This window comes from Anarhichas minor, unplaced genomic scaffold (genome assembly GCF_050575085.1).
Source record: "Anarhichas minor isolate MPS153535 unplaced genomic scaffold, ASM5057508v1 ptg000025l, whole genome shotgun sequence".
Classification (NCBI taxonomy): Eukaryota; Metazoa; Chordata; class Actinopteri; order Perciformes; family Anarhichadidae; genus Anarhichas; species Anarhichas minor.
In genome coordinates, this window is record NW_027466471.1 from 11,990,675 (window position 1) to 12,009,570 (window position 18,896).

The following is an 18,896-nucleotide window of genomic DNA, read 5'->3' on the forward strand; positions in this document are numbered from 1 at the left end:
GCTGAAGAGAAAAATGGGGAGAAAACTCAACTGATCTGCTGAAAAAAAAAAAATATATATATATATATATATATATATATATAAAAACGCTTCCACTGAAATCCGATTTTCAACTATTTTTTAAAGTCCAATGTATAGATATTTATTAACTATAAACTCAGCAGTAAAAGCTAAAAACAGTGCACCTCTTTAAACACTGCTATATCTGTATTGGGGTCACATCAGTTTACATAATGCTTTAAATTCCAGGTAGTCAGGCTCACTTTGTTACCTGTTAGCTGGGTCAGCGGGAGGCTCGTCTTACGGCAGTCAGCAGGGGGGGATGCAATATCACTTTACACAGTAATACATTATTTATTTAATGGGGCAGCTGAGAAACACTGGGTCATTATAAGCCACAAGTATGTCATTTTCTAGCTCACCATACAACTTCAAGTACACCCTGTGTTCAAAATATTTACGACGTGGACAGACAAGAGAACTGAGGCTAACTGTGAAACTGTGTCAAGCACAATGAGAATGCACCTCCCTGTGAGAACCTTTAATCATGGTCCACTTGATGGCATCACTATAACAGAACAAATAAATCACCATATGGTTGAATCAACACATCATTGTTATATTACAATTTTATGCTATTGCATTGGATTGCTTTATATTTCTTGCGGGTTCATGTTATTGTGTCTACTCCAGTAGAAAGCAGAGAACAGAGATTGTGATCTGTACGTGTCACTTAATACTTTAATTTATTTCCAAGTCATCATGTGAATACATCATTCAAAGAGGACGTTGTGTCCTCAAAGCTGGCCTCTTAGTAACATAATACTGAGGTTTTCTTGTACTTTGAGAGTATCAAACAATGTCTGGTAGAAAATTCGTGCCATAGTGTGATACTGATGATGAAGTTCTGTGTTTTTAAGGTAATCCTTTTATTCTGCCGGACCATGGCTGGCAAGCAAGTGAGGCAGTGGAGGTCCATGTGCAAAGGCCTGGTTCTGGGTACCTTCCTGACCAGCTGCACAATCCTGCTCTACTGCCTCTCCACTCCGCAGATCCCCTTCAGTCATCCTGAGTAAGACTCAGCACACACGTGTACATGCGATCTGTAGAAAACACAATGTAAAACACACAGTGTGTCAAATTGCTTCAGCAATTTCTGTAATTTAGAGCTGAAACAAAGTCATTTTTTCAAGGAATGTTTTTTGATTCTAACCGTGACGGTTTGCTGCTTTTCTTTATTTTGTGTGAGAGTACATTTCATCAGCACATTTATCATTTGATTGTTTTCCTCTCTGCAGGGTTCCAGTGCCTTACTCCTGTGCCCACCGTCTGTCCCAGCTCCACCCTAAACCAATCACAAACGGCTCACAACAAACCACTGGCCAGACCTGCACTCCTAAAGTGGATATCATGTTCATGAAGACCCACAAAACAGCCAGTAGCACCTTCCTCAACATCCTTTTCCGCTTTGGGGAGAAGCACCGACTCAAATTTGCCTTCCCTGACAGCAGAAATGACTTCTTCTATCCGTCCCTGTTCCAGCGCTCCCAGGTTAAAGACTACAGACCTGGAATGTGCTTCAACATTATCTGTAATCACATGCGCTTCAATGCACCCGAGGTGACCAAGTTGCTCCCTACGGACACTTCCTACATCACTATTCTGCGAGACCCCTCAGAGCTTTTTGAGTCATCCTTCCACTACTTTGGCCGCCTGGCGCCTTTTACCTGGAAGATACCAGGTGATGACAAGCTGACTGAGTTTCTACGTGACCCCCATTACTACTTTGATCCAGATGGCTTCAACGCGTTCTACCTCAAGAATCTGCTGTTCTTCGACTTTGGACAGGACAACACTCTGGAGCTGGATGATCGGCGGGTAGAAGAGGGAATCGGATTCATCACTGACCGTTTTCAACTGGTCATGTTGGTGGAGTACTTTGAGGAATCACTCATCCTGCTCAAGGATGCCCTCTGCTGGGAGATGGACGATTTGCTCTTCTTCAAGCTCAACGCCCGCAAAGGGTCCACTGTGTCTAAACTCACGCCTGAGCTGAGGGCCAGGGCTCTCGAGTGGAACGCTGTTGACTGGAAGCTGTACCAGCATTTCAACCAGACTTTTTGGAAGAAAGTTGATGCATACGGACGGAGGCGGATGGCCGAGGATGTGGCAGAGCTCAGGAGAAGGAACGCAGAGATGACATCCATCTGCATTGAGGGGGGTCGAGCTGTGGAGGCCGGCAGCATCCAAGAGACAGCCATGCAGCCCTGGCAGCCCATCGGAGAGAAGTCCATCATGGGCTATAACCTGAAGAAGAATGTGGACAAGGCACATAGGAAGTTGTGCCGAAAGATGTTGACGCCAGAGCTTCAGTACTTAACAGAGCTTGGGGTTAACCTGTGGATCACCAAGCTGTGGGGCCATGTCCGAGATATCATTAACTGGTGACGAGACATGTGAGCAACAGGGGCCAATTCAACTCTGACAGACTGTAATAACAGAAGAGGAATCTGAATGTGCGGCTGATAAAGTGAAAGGTTTAAAGATTTATGTCACGTTTCTATCTTATCACCTGTCCATTTTGTTGAAATGCATCCACGTTGACTTGTTTGCATTTCATATGATTGTGCGCTGTAATGTCTTTGACGGGGGCTTGAGAAATGAAATACTGTAGACCTCACAATCTACAAACACTGAACCAGTTGACTACACACAGACGAGGCTTAGTATTGTTCTCTATATTTGACACATTCTTACTCTGAGCTTGTTTTAATGTACCAGATGAGTGAACAATTAAGTTGAGGACTAATTAATTATATGAGGCTTTTAATGGAATAAAGACAACAAATCTGCCATCCCTGCTAAATTTCTAAGATTGTTTGAAGACACGGAAAGAATGGTACCTTGCTTTAAGCTAAACATCGTCAAGCATTTAAGTTTTAAGGGACTGAAAGCTCCCTAAGGGCTAAAATAAAGATGTGAAAATTGTGAATGTAAGAACTATATTCCACTTTACCTCTATGGAGGACAAAATCAGCCATCATTTAAATAATAGGGTAGCAAATACAGAAAGTCACTGTCAGCCAAGTAAGGTAAATCATGTCTAAGGCACTATGACTAACAGTGTTAAACATCACCTACATGTGTTTACACAGCCTTGTGACTATAGCGTACAGATGGGAATAAAATTGTGAAATATATATATATATGTGTTTCCTGTTAATGCACTGTATTACTCATTTACTTTTTAATAAGTGTTCATATATATTCTGTTCATTTTTTTGTTTATCCAGTTATAGATTAATTTATCTGTAATTTACTGATTTTGTCCTCCATACATTTCTCCATTTCTTTCCCTGATAATATATGATAATCTTTTTATCCTCAAAATAAAGTGAAAATGACATGTAATATTGTGTATATGTTGATGATTGTGATTCATAAACAGCTTCCTCCCAATTGGTGACTGTTTCATCCTTATATTACTCTTTTTATATTAAGTAGCAATATTGTTATTGGTTTATTGTAAAATGAATGTATATGGCATCCCAACAATCTCATATTTAAAGTAAATCATTGTTGGCCATTAGGAAGGAACAAAAAAGACGAACTGGATTTCAGAGTTGTATATCGCATTATGTGGCCCGCTTGATTGAGCCAAGGCATTCATTAAAATACCAAGTGTGTGCAGAATAAGTGATCTAAAAAATATGTCTTTTTCACAGCAGACATTTTGACTTTTTATGATACTAGTGTTACTTATAACATTAATGAAGGCTCTGTTCTATTCAAGTGACCCAGTAAGCTGTTACAGTGTAGCAGTCATTATTCATTTTCATAATTAATTTGATTATTTACACCTGTGCTTTTCCTACTGTGACTTATCAAATTTCTTCTATGAAAAAAGATGTATAAATGGTTCTCATAGAAATATCTGTGCATCTTCACTGCAGTTTTGATTAGTGTGTATTGGACATTTTTTGCAGCAGACATTTTGACTTGATCATACTGAAGCAGGAAGAACACAGGTGGAATAATGTTAACGATGGCTAAGTTTTATTTCCTATGGAGTCAAGCCAGTGAGCCAGCATGTACAGTAACAGGGCTTTGGGATTGGTGCACTTAATTGCATCCAGACATTAATGTTATTAGTTACACTTGTGCTGTTTGTACTATTACATGTCAAAAGGTCTGCTGTGAATAAGGTCTATTTACATTCTTAAAGAGAGACAACAAGAGACAACAGTACGACTACAGAAACAAGAATGAGGGAACACACAATGACTTCAATCTCAGATGACATTGTTTTCTTTTAGTGTATCAGCTTTCTGTCTGCCATGAGCTTTAGTCTGCTCAGTAAAACATGTGTTGCTCACAAATAAGAGAAATATTGTGTGCTTGGAGAGGAGTCAGAAAGTTAACAATCCTCTTCACCTGCAAAACACTCCTAATCAGGGACATGCAGACATTTTGAGTGGCTCAATATTTTTTCTTTTTAATTTGAAACAGATTCTACTGATGTTGATATAATACATCATATTATATCTCTCATATACATCTAGATTTACATTAAACATGTACACACACAAATATACTGTATGCATTAACTATGTCCCAGATCAAATCAACTATGAAGATAGGCCAGAATAAATAGTTAAAATATCTAAAGATAGAATAGTAGCTACATTTAGTAGCATGAATGTATCAACAGCTAATAAAGCATCCTTTATAAATGGTTTATTAGTTGTAAACTTTATGACCCTTTATTAAGGCCTACTGACATTTGTTTTAAACTGTTATACGTAACGGTACACTTTGTATTCGGCCTTTTGAGGGTTAAATGTGTTTTGTTTTCGATTTTTTTTACAGGAAGTGAAGTACTCACTAGTCTCGCGCTCGGGGGCGTGGTTGGCCGACTTCATGACAGCACTCTTGTTTTGCTAGTGAAACGTTAGCTTGTGTGGCTGGTGCCTTGTTGCGGACTCATTCACTTCGTATGCATACTGACTTAACTGAAGTATTGAACCGGATACGATATTTGTGTGTAACGTTGGTAGCTACCCGTTGACGGTTAATTCGCTATAACTGTTAGCTGTTGCTTGTTTTGCAGCTTAGCACATAGCTAGATGGCTAGCATAGCCAGTGTGAGCTATGCTGCTAACTTTAGTTTTTAGCATCGCGAGTAGCTAACTCTTAGCATAGAAGACCATACTCCTTTAACGTCAATAAAGCGGACTTCAGTTTCATCTAAAGGGTAATACCAGCGCCACACAGCTAACTGGCTTTTAACGATGGCGTTGGCCGTGGACGTGTCTGCAGACGAGGGGCCCTGAGAAGTGATTCAGCTGGATGAGTTAGCAACAATGTCCTTAAAATCAACCAAAGTGGCCCCGAGTGTTGATTTTGACCACAGTTGCTCCGACAGCGTGGAATATTTGACGCTAAACTTTGGCCCATACGAGCCCGTTCATCGCTGGAGAAGACTCCCTCCGTGTGATGAGTTTGTTGGTGCAAGGTAACATGTTGACAGATGAGTAGGTGCAGTTTAACTGACTTCCACCGGCTTAATCTGCATATGTACAGCCTTTTATTCATCCACCACTTCATTTGCTCTGATTAGGCGCAGTAAGCACACTGTTGTGGCGTACAGAGATGCCATTTACGTATTTGGGGGAGACAATGGGTGAGTAGTACTGGTGGCTTTTCCTGCTTCATTCTTATTGTCCACCACATGAAATGCATTTTACATGTTCTGTCACCCCATAGAAAGAACATGTTGAACGACTTGCTCCGTTTTGATGTGAAGGACTGCTCGTGGTGTCGGTAAGTTTGCAGTGAGGCACGATTCCACATTTAAAATAAGCAAATAAATGAGTTCCAGACTGTGAAATGTGATTTATTGCCTTTGTGTGATATTTACTACAGCGCCTTCACCACTGGAACTCCACCTGCTCCCAGATATCATCACTCTGCTGTGGTCTATGGCAGCAGCATGTTTGTTTTTGGTAACTTTTTACAAGCTTATGTTCCTCATAATCACACGTCATTCATGCTACACGTTTAAACTAACGTGATATTGATGCTATTATGGTGGACTTTGATCTTTTTCAGGGGGCTACACTGGAGACATCTACTCCAACTCAAACCTGAAAAACAAAAATGACCTTTTTGAGTACAAGTTTGCTACAGGGCAGTGGACTGAATGGAAAGTGGAGGGGAGGTAAAGTGTTTTAAAGATGAGTGTTCTAGGATCGATTTTTATATAATCTTTTACAGCCAATCTGTGGCTAATTATTTTAGCTTTTTTTTATTGGTGTTTTTTTTTTTTTTTTAAAGAGTGAAAAACTTTCATTAAAGGGCACATAACCAGCAGCAGATTTTCAGTTTTCCCCTGTGGTTGTTTTTTTCTTGTTAACTTTAAATAGCAGGGAATAATGTTTTCTTCTTTCACATGGGAACACAGTTATTTTGGGATGCATGATGGGGGCATAACATCTATGTGGAGATCAGTTAAAATCCACCTCCTTGTCTCTGTTCCAGCTTGCCAGTGGCTCGGTCTGCACATGGGGCCACGGTCTATAGTGATAAACTGTGGATATTTGCTGGCTATGATGGGAATGCCAGGTATGTTTCACTTTTTATTTGCTTTTGTCACAAGTGACACTTTGTGTTTTGCATATAATATTGACAGATATTTCCCCCCATGTGCAGGCTGAATGACATGTGGACCATCAATCTGCAAGATCGAGAACATGCGTGTTGGGAAGAGGCCAGTACAACACATTTCAATAACTATAACCAGAGACACATTGAGAGTACAACGCTCACCAACACTGTACTGTATGTGTTAACGTCCCCGTTTCTGCCTTTGTCTCCATCAGATCGATCAGAGTGGTGAGATTCCTCCATCTTGCTGCAACTTCCCCGTAGCCGTATGCAGGAACAAGATGTTTGTGTTTTCTGGTCAGAGTGGAGCCAAAATCACCAACAACCTCTTCCAGTTTGAGTTCAAGGGCCACATGTGAGTACAACATTTTGAGCTTATGACTTACCTCAGTCACTCATCCTGTAGTTGCCAGTGTTACATGGGACCAATCTTTACTCCTCCTTCTCAGGTGGACACGCATCCCGACCGAACACTTACTGCGGGGCTCCCCTCCACCTCCCCAGAGACGTTACGGGCACACGATGGTTGCCTTTGACCGTCACCTGTATGTATTTGGAGGTGCGGCTGACAACACTCTGCCCAACGAACTGCACTGCTACGATGTGGACTCTCAGAGCTGGGAGGTGATCCATCCCAGCATGGACAGTGAGGTATGAATCAAATGGATTTACAAAGGGCTGTGTCAACAGACGATAGAAGTGTTTGAATGATGTGACAAATATGTGACGAGCTTAATTATTACTTGCCCCCCTCAGATGCCCAGTGGGAGACTCTTCCATGCTGCTGCTGTGATTCAAGATGCCATGTACATCTTTGGAGGAACTGTGGACAACAATGTGCGCAGTGGGGAGATGTACAGATTCCAGGTTAGTGTCAAACTAATTCCTTGTTGAAATATAAAAGCACTTGCTCTAAATATTTTTGCATCATTTGGACACTGTGGTTGAAAGTCTTTCCTGTCTAAAGCAAACTGTCACGCTTGTTTTTGAGAGTAACTCTAAAAGTTATATAGCTCTTGAAAATATACCTTTTTTTCCCACTTGCAGTTTTCCTGCTACCCACAGTGCACTCTGCACGAGGACTACGGCAAACTTTTTGAGAATCGTCAGTTCTGTGACGTGGAGTTTATTCTGGGCGAGGTGGGTTTGTGATACTCGGAGGCTAAGCCGCTAAATTGCTGATTAAAATGACACGGTGACATTTACATCACCCTACTCAGATGCTTTCTAAGCCTGTTTGACTCCTTTTTATTTTGTTGTTTACAGAGGGAGGAGAGAGTCTTGGGGCATATTGCCATAGTGACTGCAAGATGTCAGTGGCTGCGGAAGAAAATCCTGCAGGCTTGGGATAGGCAGCGACAGGTCAGAGCACGCTTCATTTCCTCTGAGACAAGGCAAGACTCTCGGTGTTGTCAGAAGGTATTAATAGACATCAACATGTGATAGAAAATCAGACTGAGGCCTTTGTAGTTCATGTCACTCAACTATCACACAGACTGAAGACCAGGAAAACCCTGTCTTCAAACAATGTCATAAAATGATGATTATCAAATTCCCAGATCTTTACTCCAACATCACAATACTGATATTTAATGTACACAACTTTCAGTTCATGAAACAGCCATAAACTGACATGAGGTTGGACTGGCAGAAAGCAGAAGAGTTCAGTCCAAATGAGCTTTTCCAGTGAAGGAAGGATGCACCTGTGCCCCATGATCACATATCACAATATTATTACCACGTTGAGTGTTTGTCGCACCACTTTTGTACGGGCAGATAAGGGAAATCAAGGGATTATTTACGGTATCGGTTCCACATTTATGGAAAATTAACCGACTCAACGCTGACTTTACGTACAAATTGAAGCTGCAAACAGAATATGAAACAATGGCATGCCCATGCAAGAACCCCTGAGTTGTGGTTTCCCGAGTGAGGGGTAATCAATGACTTTAACAAAATCACTTTAAATGCAAAGTGAAGTAATTTGTGGCACTCAATATATATCAAGAGTATACTGTATATACTATATGTGGACCCGTTAAATACATGGATTACAAGGCGTTACAATACAGTCCAGTTGTAACTGTAAGAGGTCACTGCTGTAGAGGAACCTCAGCTGTAATGTTAAACATATTGTTAGATGTTAACGTGTTGCGTAATCTGCTGTCTTTGTGTGCAGAAGGCTAAACAGGACAGCAGCGAGGAAAGTGACGAAGGGGCAGCTGGAAGCCCGAGGGATATCCCAGCAGGCATCAGGCCGATGCTGGAGGTCTCCATCAGAGAGGCGGAGTTCCAGCCTTTCGAGGTCTTAATGCAGTTCCTTTACACGGACAAGATCCAGTACCCACGCAGAGGTACCGCTCTCTTCATGGTGGCTCTGATCAGTCTTTAGAGAGACAAGAGAAAACTGCTCATTTTCTTTCTTTGTTTGCTCGCCTCCATAGGTCATGTGCAGGATGTTCTTCTAATTATGGATGTGTACAAACTGGCCCTTAGTTTTCAGCTTTCCCGCCTCGAGCAGCTGTGTGTGCAGTACATTGAGGCATCTGTCGACCTACAGAACGTCCTCAGTGTTTGTGAAAATGCCAACAAGCTGCAACTGGACCAACTCAAGGTAGGTCTGGAATCTGGATAACTGTTAACGACTATTGTAACACTTTCTGCTAATGTAGCTTCTACTGCCCTCCAGTGGTTGAAGTTCAGACTGTCTTCAGTACAATAAGAGAGGTCAGGAGAATAATCATCTATTCTTACATTCATGCTAACAGTTTATTTCTTCCTCTAGGAACATTGCCTTAATTTTGTGGTGAAGGAGTCGCACTTCAACCAGGTGATCATGACGAAGGAGTTTGAACGTCTGTCCACCCCGCTGATTGTGGAGATTGTGCGACGAAAGCAGCAGCCTCCTCTCAGGCTGTACTCGGACCAGCCTGTGGACATCGGGACCTCACTGGTCCAGGACATGAAGGCTTACCTGGAGGGAGGCGGTCTGGAGTTCTGCGACATCGTCCTGCTGTTAGACGGACAACCTCGACCTGCTCATAAAGCCATACTGGCAGCCCGATCCAGGTAGGGACAACACAGTTGTCATGGTTTGTTTTTGGTTTGTACAAACATTTTAGGGACCAGGCCTAATATTTTCTCATCATTGTACATCGTGGTGCATTTCATCCGAGTGGCTGACACTTTTTAACGTTTATATTTGTACTTAGTTACTTTGAGGCGATGTTCCGCTCCTTCATGCCTGTGGACGGTCAGGTTAATATCTCCATCGGTGAGATGGTTCCCAGTAAGCAGGCCTTTGAGTCCATGCTGCGTTATATCTACTATGGCGACGTCAACATGCCTCCAGAAGACTCCCTGTATCCTTCTCACAGTCAGACTGCTTTATATTCATTCACCAGATGAAGCGTTTCCCAGGCAGAGCCCGCTGTAGTGACAAGTTTGAAATCATCTTTATGAACATTTTTTACAAATTGAATGAAAAGAAATGATGAAAGAATCCCCATCCTTTTGAAAAGGGAGCTGTGGTGGGATAAGAAAGTTGTGACCACAATGGCTGAGTGTGATAAGCTCGATCAAGGCAAACTCGCCCAAAACATACTTCTCTAATAGCTTTGATGTCTTCTGTGGAGACAATTTATGGTTGGGTATAAACCTTGAGCTACAACGACTTAACCACTTAAAAGATGGGTGAGTATTACTTGCTGTCATCCTACGTTTGTACTTTTTAAACACATTTTATATTGTGATATTTTCTGGAAATTACGTCGATGCTGAAAACAGCACGTCTCGATGCACAGTGCTGCGCCGCTCGCGGCCAGTTAGGACACGGTGCCATGGACATAATGCACGAAAATACATATGGGAATAGTTCGGACTTATTTGTTTTTTAAGAACCAATATTCAAAAGCCAATTTTGAGATTTGTCCAAGGGAGCGTGAGAGAATGTCCTGTAACTTGGTGCAGTTTTGGAGAAAATATAAGATATTTGGTCGGCCAAGAATTATGCAATGGTTGCATCTCTAAAAATAATGATTTCATTGGGATCCACAGAAATGCTACCGTCAGCATCTAGTGGCCATTATTGGAACTGCACTTGTGTATTGGACTTTTTTGTGGTCACTACTTGCGTAAGATTCAATACAAGGAACAAAAGATAACTTTTTTTTATTTTCAAAGCATCATAATTGTCTTTCGCTGTGTTCATGTACAGTGTTATAGTTGGCTACGCCTATTGCGCATAATGAGCAGGTAGGTCACTGTCTAATTCACATGAAGGTTTTGTGCTGTAGCGCAGAGAGAAACATTTGTCCTTAACCCGTGATGAACAGCTATCTGTTTGCTGCACCTTATTACTACGGGTTTTCGAACAACAGGATGCAGGCTTACTGCAAGCAGAATCTGGAGATGAACGTCAATGTGGAGAATGTCTTGCAGGTATTTGTGTTTTCACCCACAGGGTGTGACAGTGACCTAATTTTACAATGTTGTCCCATACTTGAAGACATTTTCTTACGCAGAGTGAATCATTTACTCACGCACTTTTTCCCTCAATACTTCAGATTCTGGAGGCAGCTGATAAGACCCAGGCTCTGGACATGAAGAAGCACTGCCTGCACATTATTGTCCACCAGTTCATTAAGGTGGGTGGGCTTGTATCCGGAGCCCTGGGGGTTTGCTGCCCACTCACTGCAGCTGAGCTAACCCTGTAGGCTCGTCTCCTTTGCGGGACGCTGACACCTTTGGCCTTCCAGTGGATCACCCTCCGTCTGCTACGTAGAGAGGAGACTGTTTACAGGCCGGCCGGCTGTACAAGCACCTCATCACATTGCGATGAGGGTCATAGTGCCACTCTGATTATTGTTTGTTATTCAAAGAAACAGCGAAGCACTCAATTCTCACCCTGCTTCACTGCAGTGTTAGCTCTATTGTTACCGTTTCTGCTTCTTTCTGTTTATCTTCATTTTTAAGTGCTGCTTATTCCTCATTTGACCCTGTTTGACTCATTGTCTTGTCTTAGTTTATGGCTCATTTTTTTCCCCTCATTTTTTGCTCTCCTCCCCTCCCAAAGGTATCCAAGCTCCCCAACCTGCGGTCTCTCAGCCAGCTGCTGCTGTTGGACATCATTGAGTCCCTAGCTACACACATATCAGACAAACAGTGTGCGGAGATGGGCTCCGACATTTAGGATGACGCCGAGAGCCGGGCTCTTTTCTCCTCTCACAGAAGCCATACATCTCTGCTCAACCTACTTCTAGTTATTCCCTCGTCACCAACGCGTCGTACTTTTCTTTATGTTGGCCGTCGCATCTCCAGACCCACGTACCGTCGATGGCTTTTATCCATGTTGTATCAAATTGTTCTTACTCTGCATCTCAATGAGTGAAATCAGTGAAGATTCTAGCTCAGTTATAATTTGTCCAAAAACAATCCCTTTTTATGTTTGAGATTTATTTATTTTGAGAACAGAGGAAACATTTGCAAGGTTTTATTCTGCTCAGTATTGCTGCTGCATTTTAAAATAGATATGCAGCGGACTTTAATAATTGACACGTGTGACACTATAGAGGTTCAAGTGTTGCCCTCAGCTGTCGTCTAAATGCAACCTTATCAAAGTATACTATTAAATAGATTATTTATCTATAAATCTGTATTGATCACTTGTATTATCGTCGGCTCTGACTCTGTTATCAAGCCTGGACTAAATGTTGTCAGGAATCATAATCATCATATGAAAATAATTAGAATGTACGTCTGTCTTAAAGCTATTTGTTTCATTTAATGTTATTTTCATTAGCACACATATTTGTAATATAATCACCTCTTACCAATACTAACGGACAAGCCCCGTCTATATCTACAAGATATAGCAATGTGTATTTAGTGACATCAGTATGCTGTTATTAAATATTTACCCACATGGGTTCCATGTATTTAAAGCCTTAATAAATCTTATAGAAAATGAGTCCTGTTGTACTGAGTCTCTGCGGCCCCCTGCACTCTGAACTCTTGTGAAATACAGATGTTGAACTCACTTCATAACCACTTAAAAGTCAGTTTTCTTAGAGCTTCCAATGTGCCTCTTTAGCTTATGAATAAAGTACCTTATAATGTAATTTACATTTTTGCACAACCATCTTTTGGCAGTTGTCAATGTATAGTAAAATGTGCCAGAAGTGAGCTTCCTATAGAAGCCCAGTATTTATAATAAATGATGTTTCGACCCCTCATCGGGCCCTGTTGTTGGTATCAGACTGAGTCGTCATAAACATACTGGACCCTCTCGCCTAATTTACTTTTACGCTGTTCATGAAAGAGGACATATGCTCATTTTCATACTTATATTTGGGGTTTCTACTTGAACATATTTACATGTTTTAATGTTGAAAGGAAACTATTTTTCTCATCCTGTCAGTAGGAATATACCTGTATTCAACTTCTCTCTTAAACGCTCCGTTTTAGCGCCCGTCACTGAACCCCAATTTCCTCCTAAATGCAGAGTTAAAGTTCATGTATGTATCTGTAGCTATGTTACAGTTAATTTAAGCAGCTGACACAGGAAGGGGAGCCACATCTGAATATCTTGGTGAATCACATGTTTTCTGAAACAGCCCACAAAAAACTGACTTGGTTGTCTTATGTCACATCTTGAGAATTGGAAGGCACTTCATATCCCTAAATGTATATGCACAAGCACTGCAAAGTCAGTTTTTCATACATATTCCTATATTCCAATGAATCCTGTACTCACCCAAGCAAAGAGCGGATTTACTTTGTATCTGCTTTGGCTGAGCTTAAGTAGTGCTCGCCCCACTGGCTTGATGGGCAGTTTCATCTAAATGCCATGGCCCCCTCAGTACTCCCGCGGTCAGCAGTGCTCTGTGTCATTTATGGAAGCTTAGATTCAAACTGAATGTCACAAAGAAAGAAACTTCAGAACCGATGCAGTTTCTTCCAAAAGACTCACAATGGTGCATATACACAACTATTTTTATATTGAATATTTGCACAAATCTGAAATCCAAACAAAGACTTACGCCCAAAGCCATTGCAACCTATACACTATTTGAAAAGCTGAAGGTTAGTCCTTGACCTTTCATCAAATTAGCCACATCCTTCAGGGGTTTCAGTTTCCACAGATCTATGGATGATTAGGTCGGACAATGCTCCTTGGTTTGAGAGGCCGAATTCCTTCGGCTTCTGCAGGGTTCTGCCCGTGCAAAGATTTTGATCAACTCAAGTGAGCTAAATTAAAATTGAATAGGTTACGTAATTAGTTTGAACAAATAGCAACTTCTTTTAAAAATACTTTTACAGTAGTCTAGACAGTCATACCAACCCTAAACATTACAACTGCATTTAGTTTGACTTGAAAATAAATTAAAAAAACAGATTACTAGAAAGGCTTTTTCACCTTTTTATTTTTTCAGTTAGATAGTACATTTTGCTCATGGGATTGAGAGAAAGGTTGACCTAAATGCCGAGGCAGTAGGTAGAGTTTTCTGTTCGCTGCCATTTGTTCTGTAAAGACCCTCAGTGGAATTCACAGTGTGTTGGACTCTTTTGGACTCTGTTGTAAGTACCGTTGCAGTGAGCACAAAGTGCTATTCATAGTCCAGATACTTGAGACACATGGCAAGTCGAAAGCTCCTTCTTTTGATTTCCTTAGATTGTAAATGTCTTAACTTAAATAATGACCAAGTCTCATCAGTGACATCAGTAAAACAACTCATCTGAAATAATTACAACCTTAAAAGAATATAATTACAAAGAAACAGACCAGTATAGTAATGCTTGGAGTAGCTTTTAAGTCTTCTTTTTGTGTGTGTGTACCTCCCGTGCCCAGCTTGCTCATGTTTCATTCATTTAAGTTCACCTGCGTGCACACAGCTCAGACTCCTGCTGGACATATTTGGTTTCATCTAAAAACAGAGTTCATTGTTCACTGTGATGATATTGAACACTGAAACAAAACAGTATGTCTGTTGTCCTGCCACGGTCCTGGATTATCTCTCACCTATCAGCTGCATTTTATTGAGGGAGCTGAATAAGTGGGCTGGCCCGGTTGGTCCTGCTACCTGAGCAGGTAGGACGGGCCACAGAGCCACTCTGGATCTCCCAACCTGTTACATAGACCTGCACACTTGAACAGGAATCACAGCACAGAGGGCAGAAGATGGTCTTTCTAACACCTATAGTGATGCAAAGGACTGCACTCTTTGTGACGTTTGGAGGTCTGGTCACCTCTCTGATCACCACCTTCCTTCCACTGTGGAAGACGATGAACTCTGACCTGAACGAAGTGGAGAACTGGTTCTCTGGACTCTGGCACACCTGCCTCTACACAGAGGAGGTAGGAGTTCAGTGTAAGGCGTATGAGTCCATCATGGGGCTGCCGATGGACCTGCAGATCTCCAGGGTGCTCATGTTAGTGTCTGTAGGCACTGGAGGTTCAGCTCTGCTGGCTGCCGTCCCAGGTCTGGAGGGGGTTGGGATGTGTGTGGGGCAGCCTGGCCTGAAGAGACGGCTCCTCATCCTCGGCGGGGTGCTGTCCTGGGTGTCGGGGCTCACCACTCTGGCTCCCGTCTCTCTTGTGGCCTACACAACTGTGGTGGACTTCTGGGACGAGGGTTTCCCTGATGTGATGCCTCGCTGGGAGTATGGAGAGGCGATGTTCTCTGGATGGTTTGGAGGTTTGGCTCTGGTCATTGGAGGGACTCTGTTCTTTGTCGCTGTGTGCATGGGGGACTACGACCAGAGGCCAGCAAGTGTGCCAAACAGCCCGCAGGCGAAGCACAGGACAAAGCACTACCTGAAGACAGAGGTTTTATAGATTTCTTATTGCCAAATGTGTCATCTGCATTCATATACTTAACATGGAGGCTCGTGGAGTGAAATGAGATTACTTCAGTAGCCCAAGAATAACACTTCTGACTGATATAACATGACAGCTACATGTGTTCTATTTGTTCATTTCTAAGTCAAATTGTACACATTTTCGTCGTCTCTGCTTCTGGTTAATTATGAGATTGTCCTCATTAAATAAACTATTAAAGTAACGTGACATAATAACAATTGGAGTAGTTCTTATTCCTTTAAAGTGTACAGAGTCTGGAGAAAGAGTATACAGTATGTAGGCTTTATTTACTCGTAGGCACGTATTGCACGTAAAACTTCTCTTGACATTCAATGAATAACAATATTTAACAAATAACCTCTTTGATTTTTAGTTAAAACGAAGGAAGAATTGGCTTTTAGCATGTATGTAAGTATATGATATATCCGTGAATATACTTGTGATTTAGAGTTGCGTTTGTCAGGATTTCTTTCTGTTGATTTTGATTTTAGAAGTAAGTTTGAAAAGTAAAATCTATTTTAAGTATTTAAGTCCTAAGAAAAAGATACATTAAGATGTAAAGCAGTGCACTAAGTAAATGGCTTCTCTCCAGCCCCACGCATGAGTCAGTATTTTACTAATAAAAACCATGATCAACTGAACATGCATAAAAAATATCCAGCATTTATGGTGCACAGGGCCCACTATCGGCTAGGAGTGAATAGTCTAACAGGAGTTGCATTCCAGTGCTGCAGCTCCTCTGTGTTACATTTCGTTTTGGACTTGGCACCACTAGCTCCTCTTAGTCCTGAATACGCTATTTGGCTTTGGTACAGTGCTTTACATTGTGATGATGAGAAGTGATCTGGACATGTTTTGTCAGTTTTTGGACATCATATGATCAGTTTGTATGAAGTTATATCTAGTTTGTGTTTAACATGCATTTGCTTATCAGACTCTCTGTTTAGATCTAATTAACAGTCAGGTTGAATCTACCCTTCATACCAGCTGGCATTAATGTTTCGGCAGGCCGTCATTTTATATTTTAGCCAATAATGATTCATTTCACCCCTCTCGCCTCTCTTACTCTGGGTTTTCGGATGCTGCAGTTCTCTCCGGCCCCTGCATGAGAGAGTCCCCCTGTAGTTCAATTAAACGGAGTGATATATCAGTGCCTGCCTGTGAGACCCCGATCAGTCATCTTGTTGTACATGTGCACACCGCCCGCCCTGGCTTCACTCCATTGTTTTCAATATGTGCTTGAACACATGCAGAGAGCAACACAAACATACTGACAATGGAGCACATGTGCACGTGTCAGCTGTCAGCACACTGTAGAAATACAATCACTCCATGTGACCAGTGGAAATCTCATCGGATCAATCTGAATTCTCATTTCTTTTCTTTTTTTCTTCATTTGGGAGGCAACATAAGGGCTGTTAATGCTGCATCTGAACCATCGTCCCGTGTCAATACTGCCATCATTTCCATAGAAATGAATCTGAGGTTATCGAGTGAATGACCTTGTCCCCGCAGTTATTTAAAGGGGAGGCACAGTTCCTCCCACAGTGAGAGCATAAGGAATGGAAATATCTTGGGAGCTCATTTCTATAAGACTCGCTATACCTTTTTAATCCTGCGCCACCCTACCCCCTGACTGAAACTGGGATTTACTGCACCAACTGCACTTTAACTCTTTGAGCCTCCCACTGCTGCACACACTGAAAGAAGTGCAGCACACACACACACACACACACACACACATAATGCAAGAGCTGCTACAGTGTTTTATAGTTCGCAGTAGTCTGAGGAGTCGTGTTTATGTCTCCTGGTGGGCAGTACAAATACAATAAACGTCACTCTGGTAAGTTTTGAACAATAGCTCATACTCCTGCAGCATTCAGCACAATGCATGCACAGCAAGCAGGCTGTGTGATAAGTGGGCAGAAGGACCAGGGAGTGCAGTGTGTGTGTGTGTGTGTGTGGGGGGGGGGGGGGGCAGCGAGTCTTTGATCAGGCTTAACTGGCAAGTCAGGTCTTTGACATCTATAGGCGAGGCTGAAAGGCAAGCAGAGAGAGAGAGAGAGAGAGAGAGAGAGAGAGAGAGAGAGAGAGAGAGAGAGAGAGAGAGGAGTGAGTAGGACGAGAGCAGGGAACGGTGAGATTTCATGCTGTGTTAGCATCCCCTCAGCAACTCCATCAATACTGCATACAGCTGGGAAACTGGCAAAGGTCCTCCGTGCTGCATTTGCAAGCTCGGCCAGGGAAAAGAAAGCAACTCCCACGACCGGTCTGCTCAGTCTGCTGCTGGAGGGGGGGCTCTCCGCGAGGGGCAGAGCACACTTACACTCTCACTTCGAGACTCTGCTGCACCAAGAGGCAGAAGAGGACGATACGGAGGGACGCCCAGACCGGGAATACTCCACTGGACAGAGCCAATCCCGGAGAGGGACAGGACTGCTGGGACACTCGCGTGCTAATATGCTACCGTGCTCCCCCAGGGGAAGCTGAGCACCAGGGAGTTTGACAGGATTTCAGTGCACCTGCTCCATACACACTGGTAAGCTTTATTTATTCACTGTACAGTCAGGGAAATATAGCTCTGTTTTATTAGTTCCCAATATGATGTGTTTATGTGATGCTCTGTGTATAGTCACACTTACTTTGCCTGCATTTGTGCACTATGGGCACATAAAGTAGGCTACTTGTATGGAAGTTGTTTGCTCTGTCAGATGCCAAATCTTCCCTGGAGACTAAAGAACAGTGTAGACTAGTGGTGCATTACATACAACTAAAATCACAATACCTTAATTTAATTTGTTATGGATCAGTTATGTTACACACATGTAAAATATGAGCATCTTCAGGGCTGATTAAGTTTAAATAGTTCTTACATCAGTAACTCTTTAGGAAATTAGGAGAGAATGAAATATCACACAGTAAATCTCACAATCTATCGATTTCTATTGACTTGTGTGTGTGTGTGTGTGTGTGTGTGTGTGTGTGTGTGTGTGTGTGTGTGCGTGTGTATTTGTTTGTGTGTGCGCATGCTGAGAAACCGGTCAATTGCAGAATTGTTATATGGAAGCACAGCTCCTCTGTGGGGGTGTACACCCCTCTGTACACCACAATTCTAGTTTTCCATGACATCATGGAGAGGTTATCGCTCAGAGCAGCAGCAAAGTGACCCGATAGACGTGGTGGTGCCATTGTTGACCAGCTTTAGCTTTACAGAAGAATATGATATACAGAATTTAAAGTTTGGGACAACTTTTGGATAAAGTAATGAAAAAAATGACTCTCGCCTGTGAACTCCTTCGAGTGCCACAGTAAAGAATGCCAAGTGAAGATATGATCCGGGATTTTTAGAGCCATGTGGTATATATCTATT

At 42.2% G+C, this 18,896-nt stretch overlaps 3 protein-coding genes across 5 annotated transcripts; all 3 read left to right on the top strand.

The window, feature by feature from the left end:
* The first annotated feature begins 944 nt into the window (after window positions 1-944).
* On the top strand, window positions 945-3,298 carry gal3st1a (galactose-3-O-sulfotransferase 1a). Its single transcript, XM_076099581.1, has 2 exons — window positions 945-1,072; window positions 1,299-3,298. The coding sequence occupies exons 1-2, from the start codon at window positions 945-947 to the stop codon at window positions 2,446-2,448; spliced, it is 1,278 nt and encodes a 425-aa protein (XP_075955696.1). The 3' UTR covers window positions 2,449-3,298.
* Window positions 3,299-4,904: 1,606 nt separating this feature from the next.
* lztr1 (leucine zipper like post translational regulator 1) lies at window positions 4,905-12,634 on the top strand. Of its 3 annotated transcripts, none has more exons than XM_076099069.1 (19): window positions 4,905-5,515; window positions 5,621-5,683; window positions 5,767-5,823; window positions 5,926-6,005; window positions 6,112-6,220; window positions 6,541-6,624; window positions 6,712-6,769; window positions 6,882-7,021; window positions 7,116-7,317; window positions 7,423-7,533; window positions 7,714-7,806; window positions 7,933-8,085; window positions 8,846-9,020; window positions 9,111-9,280; window positions 9,452-9,735; window positions 9,879-10,028; window positions 11,001-11,106; window positions 11,232-11,312; window positions 11,741-12,634. In XM_076099069.1, the coding sequence occupies exons 1-19, from the start codon at window positions 5,364-5,366 to the stop codon at window positions 11,855-11,857; spliced, it is 2,385 nt and encodes a 794-aa protein (XP_075955184.1). In that variant the 5' UTR covers window positions 4,905-5,363; the 3' UTR covers window positions 11,858-12,634. The 3 variants fall into 3 exon arrangements, with proteins under 3 accessions (XP_075955184.1, XP_075955185.1, XP_075955186.1); XM_076099070.1 differs by having other exon boundaries at window positions 4,906-5,515; window positions 7,933-8,028; XM_076099071.1 differs by having other exon boundaries at window positions 5,379-5,534.
* A 149-nt stretch (window positions 12,635-12,783) lies between these two features.
* cldn26 (claudin 26) lies at window positions 12,784-15,733 on the top strand. Its single transcript, XM_076099072.1, has one exon. It carries the CDS (start codon window positions 14,846-14,848, stop codon window positions 15,500-15,502), a length of 657 nt encoding a protein of 218 aa, XP_075955187.1. The 5' UTR covers window positions 12,784-14,845; the 3' UTR covers window positions 15,503-15,733.
* Window positions 15,734-18,896: the final 3,163 nt, after the last annotated feature.